The sequence below is a fragment of the Bidens hawaiensis genome, unplaced genomic scaffold (genome assembly GCF_021521415.1).
Source record: "Bidens hawaiensis isolate Kalapana, Puna unplaced genomic scaffold, B.hawaiensis_p1.1 tig00011078_1, whole genome shotgun sequence".
NCBI lineage: Eukaryota > Viridiplantae > Streptophyta > Magnoliopsida > Asterales > Asteraceae > Bidens > Bidens hawaiensis.
The window spans coordinates 559,266-567,594 of record NW_027491855.1 but is presented as its reverse complement, the minus strand read 5'-3'; the positions used below and the strand labels follow the sequence as shown (position 1 = coordinate 567,594).

The following is an 8,329-nucleotide window of genomic DNA, read 5'->3' as shown; positions in this document are numbered from 1 at the left end:
CACTAAACCTCCATAATATCTAATTTCCCTATAATTTGCACAACAAACTTTTGCCTTTCGAGTGAGTTAGGTTAAGGCATCCATTTTGCACCAACTCCTCATTCCTTAAATTATTATTGTTCCAGCCGCAGCCTCCCAACAATTAATTAGTTACGCAGGCGATGAGTTACTTCCGTCGGACAATCGGTCTTTTCCGCCACAACCACAAATCAAACGGTAATTATTTACCTTTCCCCTCCTTCCCTTTAGGCTTACGCTTACATTCTTCTTCAAATACTGACCATCCTCCTTCTCGATGATGCCTTGAACCTGTTCGACCAAATGGTACAAACACGACCCCTGCCTCCTGTTATTAATTTCAATCAGCTCTTGACGGCTGTTACCAAAATCAAACACTTTTCCAGATGTGTCTTGCTGGAGTTCCAGTTGATCAATACTCCATGAGCAGTGCAATCAGGTCTTGCTGTCGGTTGCACCGCACCAATCACGCTTTTGCCCTCCTAGCCTCTTGCTTCAGGCGATCTGTTGTGCCAAATGTGTTCATATTCAGTATACTCTTAGATGGCCTAATCCTAGAAGATAGGATTCTCGAGGCCGAGAGATTGTTCAAGAAGCTCTTCAACCACAATGTTTGCGAACCCAATGCTGTTACATTTAACACAATGATTAAAGGCCTTTGCAAGTTTGCCAATAATGATTAAAGCCTGATGTTGTTGCATATAGCACCATCATTGATAGTCTTTGCAAGGACAAGTTGATAGATGACGCTGTCAAGCTTTTCAATGAAATGATGTTTGACAAAGGCATTCTACCAAATGTCGTCACATGCAACTCTCTAATTCATGGCCTTTGTAAATTAGGTCGTTGGGAGGAGGCCTCTAAGATGCTAAAAGAAATGGATCAGGATGAAAGGATCTCTCCTGATTTTCAAACCTTTAACATTTTAGTTGATGCATTTTGTAAGAAAGGTAAGGCGAATGAAGCGGAGGCTGTTATAAACATCATGCTTGAGAGAGGTCTAGTTCCTGACATAGTGACATATAGTACACTTGTGGACGGTTACTGTCTACGTGGTGAAATAAGCAAAGCCAAGACAGTTTTTGATTTACTTACTTTTAAAGGTCTCGTCCCTGATGTTGTTACTTATAGCAGTTTGTTGAATGGGTATTGTAAGAATTTGAAAATAGAAGAGGCCATGAATGTGTTTCGTGAGATGACAAGAAAAGGTTTGAAACCCGATATAGTCACTTACAACACCATGTTACAAGGATTGTTTCGAGTCGGTCGATGTGGAGATGCACGCAAACTCTTTGATGAGATGCGATCACAAGGCCAAATTCCAAATGAATTTACTTATAAAATAATGTTAGACGGCCTTTGTAACAACCATCAAGTACAAGAGGCGCTCTCTTTGTTTCATTTGTTGGGTGATAGCAAGCTAAATTATAATATAGTGGTTTACAATATTCTTATTGAAGGTGCAAGCAATGTGGGAAGCTTGATATTGCAAGGGCTCTTTTCCAAAACCTTACTGTAAAAGGTTTGCAATCTAATGTGCGTACATATAATGTTATGATAAATGCTCTATGCGGGGAAGGTCTATTGAAGGAAGCAAAGAATTTGTTTCTTAAAATGGATGAGAGTGGCTGCCCGCCAGATAATGTTACTTACCGTGTTCTTCTCCAAGGGTATCTTAAGAGCCAGTGTTACGATGATGTAGAGATGCTTTTACAGGAAATGGATGGAAGAAGTTACTCACTTGATGCTTCAAATGTATCGTTGTTAATCGATAAAATCGCAGCTGGTTCACTAAATAAAAGCATGCTTAAGTTGATAGGTAGGCTTGTGCCAAAAGAATTATTGGACACTCCATCCTAGTTAACAGTCTGGGAGAGAAACTGAATTAGAGATTGTGACTGGCTTATCTATTTAGCTGTGAAATGGGAAATGAAGATTGTACATGCAAAATGTAGTAAGTATGAAATCTGCAACAGTTGGGCATTTGATGAGGTGAAAACCTTAACATGCTTGTATGTTATTGTAGTTTAATGATTTTCTACTAATTTCATGGATACACTGGCAAATGCATGTTTATGTTTTTTTTTTTCATGACAGTACATGTTAGTTCCTGTCTGATATGTATAAAGTAGATATCTCTAGTGTTTGTTTTGTGAAATCAGCTCTGTATTAGAGTCAACACCAGATTATTCAAACATATGTTGGCCTGCTACTGCAGTTTTAGCAACATGTTTGAAAAAACACAGCAGTGATGAGAAATACTTATGAAGTAATATTAGGCTGATAGGACATGTTGCAGAGTCAATTGAAGACTGGCATGCCTATGATGCAAATTCAGAAGAATCATAGGCGTCCAAAAGGTGCTAAAATGGAGGTATGTCTATAATCTAGTCTCTTCCAAAAAGTAAAATTTTAGATATAGAACTAATGTTAAAATATTGAAATGCTATTAAATTGTTTGATTTATTTTGATAAAAGAATGAAAATCTTCTAGACGATTTTGCACATGTATACTTTCAGGAGGGCAAACTCTACAATCATTTATTCTCTATAACTTTAGACACCTGCAGACAGTAGTTTGCATGTTTTTTTTCTCCAGTTTGGACCTGCAGGAATTTATTGACCAAATTCCTGAAAGTATAAATGTTTTGCTAGTAAACATATGCTGCAGATATAGAATTCGAATTTTTATTTTCGTTTGAAATTGAAACGGAAATGGATATGATTTCAGTTTGAGTGAGGCGGATATGTTGGGCCATGTGTATCATTTGTTTATTATTCTTTGAGTTTAAGCAAAAAAGAAAAAATGAGGTGATGAGTGTATCATAGATGGGCTGGTTGTCACTCGCAGCTCCAACTAGGAGATCATTTAGTTATATTGAGTTGTTTGTTAGTAACCATAGATTTATTGTTTAAACTGATTATTAATTGAATTTGTTAGCACACATTTTTGAAAATTTTACTATCTGTTTAATTTTACCAATAAATTTTGACACTTAATAAACTTCTATTAAAATATTCATTATTGGTACTATCCCCCAGTGACTCATTGTAACTTGTGTATGTCATGAACAAGCGTCACAAGCTACATTGTCCTAACGCCTCTATGTATACAATGCTAGATTACATAGTTCTTAAATACACTAAGAGCACTCAGGGCGCATTGGCCTCGCGCTGCCCTAGGCGCAAGGCGCAAAAAAGAGCAAGGGCCGAAGGAAAAAAAATGCACGTAATTAAAAAAATTCAAAATATGTTGTGTATGATAAATAATATTATTCTTCAAATAAAATAAAAAGATTCAAATGTAATTTCAAAACTTGAATAACAAAATGTTCAATGTAATTCCTTTCGACTTCTAGATCTAAGTTTCAAAACACTCTTTGCGTTTCTTTTGCTCGGCTTTTGTCTCCTCATGTTCCTAACCTAGAAATATTGAAGCGCTCGCCTAGGAACTATAAGCGCATTTATTGAGCATCACCTGAAAAATGGGATTAGACACAAGAAGCGAGGACTTTTAATAACTATGCTAAATTATCACTAATACAATACAAATACTGCATGTCAATTAACTATTAAACTAGAGGATTTACTTTTAGACATAACTTGAAAGTTTAATAATCATATGATTCATATATAACAAAATAAAAGTTCCAAACAATCATATACATGACAAAATAGCAAGTCCTATTGCTAAAACTCTTCAAACCAGGTTCAGTCTCAATCTCTTCGGCTGCAAGAGAAACTATAAAGTTAGTTAACATTTTCCAACACTTTACCCGTAGAACCCATTTAGACCCGTCAGAGGACCCAAGGGTGTGACTTTTTGGCAATGGCATGAACCTTACACGAAAATCGCGGGGTTGGGTTTGGTATAAAAGATTCGATTCAGTTTCGTGTCGAACCCACAAACCTGTTTTAGCTAAACTGGTCGGGTTCTGGACAACCCAGTGGGTTGGTTTTGGACAATTTAATGTGTTTATAAATTAAATTGGTTGATTATCTTAAGATGTAACTGTTTCATATAAAATTTAACTTTCTTTTTTTTTTTGTAAAAATGAAAATTTAAAGTATTAACGTGTGAAAAAAAAAAGTGTCGGGTCAAGTTCGGGTCGACCCATGAATATGCGGACCGTGTCCGGGTTCACGTGTCTACCATGATTTTCAGGTTCGGGTTCGGGTTCATGTCAAATTTTATCTTCGTATCAGGTTGGACCAGCGACACGAACCATATCTTTGACAAAAAGTAATCCCTTGACCGCAAAAGTCAAAACTGTTAGCAAACTTTATACAAATATACCATCCCACTTACATATTTCCTTGCAACTTCTTTGAGAAATTTCTTAGGAGAATCCAAATATTCACCGCAATCATTCTTTACAATTGCAGCAAGATCATCTCTGCCAGCATTTTCAAGATTCCGTATCATAATTGTCAAGGTCAACTCATCTGGTATGCAACCAGATGCTTTCATTGATTCATATGTTTTCATTGCTTTCTCTATCATATCCACTTTAAGATATGCTCCAATTAGCTCTGTATAGGCCCGAGTGTCGGGCTTTAAACCTTCTTCTATTAGCTCAGAGAAAAGCTTTTCGACTCTATCTATAAGTTTCTTTTTACCGAACATTAACATCAAGTCACTGTATAGCGAGTGATCCGGTTCGTACCATGCTTCGCTTCTTATGAATTCAAACACCTGACACCTGAGTGCAGTTTAGATAAGATGTAACCTGGAAATCATATTGTCACATAAACTGAATGATAGATCAGAAAAGTAATGGTTTTTATGTCTTTTTACACAGTATTCCAAGCGTTAACTGTTGATCATGATCTTAAATTCTGAATCAGCGAAATCATAAAACCTGTTGTTACTTTGTGCAGCCATTGCAAATTAGAACTATACGCTTACTATAGGGGTGCGCATGAGTCGGTTTGGGTCGGTTCTGGCTAATACCGGAGTTTTTGAAAATCATCCGGTTTCTGTTTTCAGTTTGGGCTTGGTTTTTCCCGTTTGCCATTTAAGTTAAAATTTTTGGGCTGAAAAAAAAACTAGGCCAAAATCTTTTTGTTAATTAATAACTGATTCGCTATTTATATATTTGGGCTACATATTCTATTTATTCAAATCTAATAAATGTCTTAAAATAAAAATAATGAAAATCTATAAATTCAGTTCGGTTTTAGTTACATGCACTTAGGGTGAGCAATAACTGAATCGTTAACTGAAACCGACGATACCGAACCGAAATTAACCGAAAACCAATGAAACCGAAAGCTGAGTTAACCAAAAATCAGCAATCGGTTTATTTTTTCGTACCTAGGTTAACCGAAATAAACAAACCGACAAACTAACCGAATAAACCGATCCGATTAACCAAAAACTGATTGGCTGAGAAAAATAGATTAGCCGATGACTTTGGTTTTGGCTTCGTTTAAAGCTAATAACCGAAACCAAACTGAACCGTGCACACCCCTATGCAAAACCAAACCGAAAGTTTGTTTTTTTACGAAAACATAAAACCAAACAGTAGGTTTTTGTTTTGGCACATTTTCGGCTTTCCCAGTTTCACGCACACCCTTAATGGTTAATTCCTATTAATTCTCTATTTGAGATTCTACAGTGACACAAGAACACAAATAAATACATGTCTTCATGAATATATCATCAATGACATGTCACCGTCATAAAGCATAAATCTTGATTCAAAATGCCGTACCATGAGAGCAAGGTCCAAACGTTGTTGCCTCTGCAATTCAGCAAAAGCATCTAACAAATCATCTTTTAAGAGACGATTGAGCTTGGAATTGAAGACTTGACGTAATTTTGATGGGTTTCTGGCGGCTAATTTGAGGGATTGAACTGCTTGAATCGCTTCGGTTGATAAAACCCCATCGGTTCGTCGTCTTGGTCTCAGGGGTTTTCTCAGTCCACAGGTTATTGTTGTTGAGTATCTCAACTGGGGTTTATTAAACCCCGACGGGTCTAAAGTTGTTTGAGGAAAGTGAAGTCTCATCGGAGAAGAAACTGTGTTCATGGGTGGTTTACAGGGTTTAGGGTTTTCAGCTGGATGAACCGGTAAATGCATATATTAATAAAATTCAGTAATTGGTCTAATGGTCCCTTGTAAAATTTTGAGAGTATTCAACCAGTAAGTTTGTTCCCTATAAGCCCCACTATGTTATGTTGTAGTCCCGGCATCGTCACATAAGAAATTGGGAGAAATTGGGTTTCGAAACCTTTTTTTTCCGCGCCTCAATATCTTATTTTATATCTTTTTACAATACTAATAAAAAAAATGTTAAAGTTAAAACCATTTTGTCAAATAGGTTATAACATAGTGTGGATTATATTCATTATTAAATCAAGTGTCATTTTCATACCTAAGGTTTGACCAACAACACAACTTTAATACTTTTTTTTTAATTTCTTGCAAATCAACACCTTATATTTTCAAAATCATGCTATTTTAGTACTTTTCGTTAACCCTGTTTGTTTTTTCTATCAAGTATACATTAAATTAATTCACAAGTATTTTGAGAATTACAACTGAAATAACAGACTTTGTTTATCTTTATCATTTGATAAAACCCGTGTAATCCACGGGTTCAAAAGCTAGTATATACATATATGTATATGAGAGTGAGTGTGTTAAAAGCTTCCAAGAGCGCCGGTCATTCCAAAGGCACCCACCCCTTCGCCGCCCCTTTCTCCGCACCCCTCGGTGGTGTTCCGCGCCCTCTGCGCTCCATCAAAGCGCCCAAGGGCGCCCATACAGTGGAGTCTAACAAATACATACACCAAGGTGTAGGTTCTTGGGAAAATAATTAAATGTCTATTTTTACGATTCAAATCTCACTGGTTCTATCATGTCTAGCCCGAAAAAACTAGTCAGGGCGTCTAATATTCTACTCTAATGACTGAGCGCCACATGTCAACAATGTTTCTCATCAGCCGTCTTTTTTTCTGACCGCCGGACAAAAATTTTCCCGGCGCCGCTGGCTATTTCAAAACCAGGCGTTGGGTGGATTTTTCTAAGTGTCAGGTGGATTTTATAGGCGTCGGGTGGTTTTTTCTAGCAGGCTACTAGATTTTATAAATCAAGGCGGCTACTACATTAATTTAAACGGCGTCTGATTTTTCAAATTCAAATCCTTTACAATTTTTTTTCCGTAAAATTGTTTATAATATCTTATTCGAATTTTTTTTCATAAAATATGATATTATTAAAAAAAATTCTTATTATTAAAAGATCTAACAATGTAAGTTATGAAAATTTTTTGTTAGATTTTATACACGTAAGTTTTCATATAGCATATGGGATTTGAATTTAAATGCCATGCAGCGTCTACATTAATCTAGTAGTCGCTTGGATTTATAAAATCTAGTAGACGCCTAGAAAAATCCACCCGATGTCAGGAATATTTTTGTCGAGCGATCAAAAGAGGAGGCGGCCTACCAGGAACATTATTGACATGTGGCACTCGGTCATTGAGGTAGAATAACTAGGCAGTCAGGTTGATTTTAAGCTAAACATAATAAAACCGGAGAGATTTGAATGGACATTTTGAAAATTATGAAGGTCAAAATGAACATTCCAGCCATTTTCCTCAAGTTCTTGGGGGTGTCTGGGTTTTGCTTATTTATGCTCCTTTTTAGCTTATTAGTTTTTTTAGAAAATTAATAAGGTAATAAAGTGTTTGATAAGTCAATATATCGTGAGTCATAAGTTAATACGTAAGAATATTCTTTTGACTTATTAACTTAAGATAAAACGTTGTAAGGTAAAATAAGAAATTTCAAAACACCCTTCCTATGGGTTAAAAATATGAGGCATTGGAAGAGAATTAATTAGAAAAATTAGTGTAAATTTTCTTTTCAAGTATTTGTAACATTGTGGTGGTGGTTTTTCTTTTCATCAAATCTAGCTTTTTGCTAGGCTGTTGCTTTAATTAAATTAACCGATTGAACCTAGCTTTGCCGGATATCACTAATTAACATTCACAAAGAGCATTTTCAACCCGTCTCCTAATATTATGTGATAGGAATTTGCAAATTATAGGGTGTGAGTGTGACTTTAAATTATATTGATGAACAGAGAAAATGTAATAGTTTTTTGTAAATTTGGGGAAACTTTGTCTGCCTCTATTTATTTTTTAATATTTGTTGAATTAATTATGAGTAGAGGAGAGGGAAAACTGTAATGATAAAGGTATAAAAAAATATTATTTAATTGATATGAGAAAAAATATAGCGTTTTTTTAGTATAAGTATAGAGATGAAAATGTGAGACAGGCTAGGGGTAATCAAAAA

The 8,329-nt window shown here is 35.7% G+C and overlaps 1 protein-coding gene and 1 pseudogene across 1 annotated transcript; one reads left to right on the top strand and one right to left on the bottom strand.

Moving 5' to 3' along the window:
* The first annotated feature begins 288 nt into the window (after positions 1-288).
* LOC143537082 (uncharacterized) lies at positions 289-1,878 on the top strand (annotated as a pseudogene).
* Positions 1,879-3,671: 1,793 nt separating this feature from the next.
* Positions 3,672-6,053, bottom strand: LOC143537069 (uncharacterized). The gene is made up of 3 exons (XM_077030926.1): positions 5,736-6,053; positions 4,328-4,714; positions 3,672-3,748 (listed from the first exon to the last, which is right to left on the bottom strand). Exons 1-3 carry the CDS (start codon positions 6,051-6,053, stop codon positions 3,719-3,721), a joined length of 735 nt encoding a protein of 244 aa, XP_076887041.1. The 3' UTR covers positions 3,672-3,718.
* Positions 6,054-8,329: the final 2,276 nt, after the last annotated feature.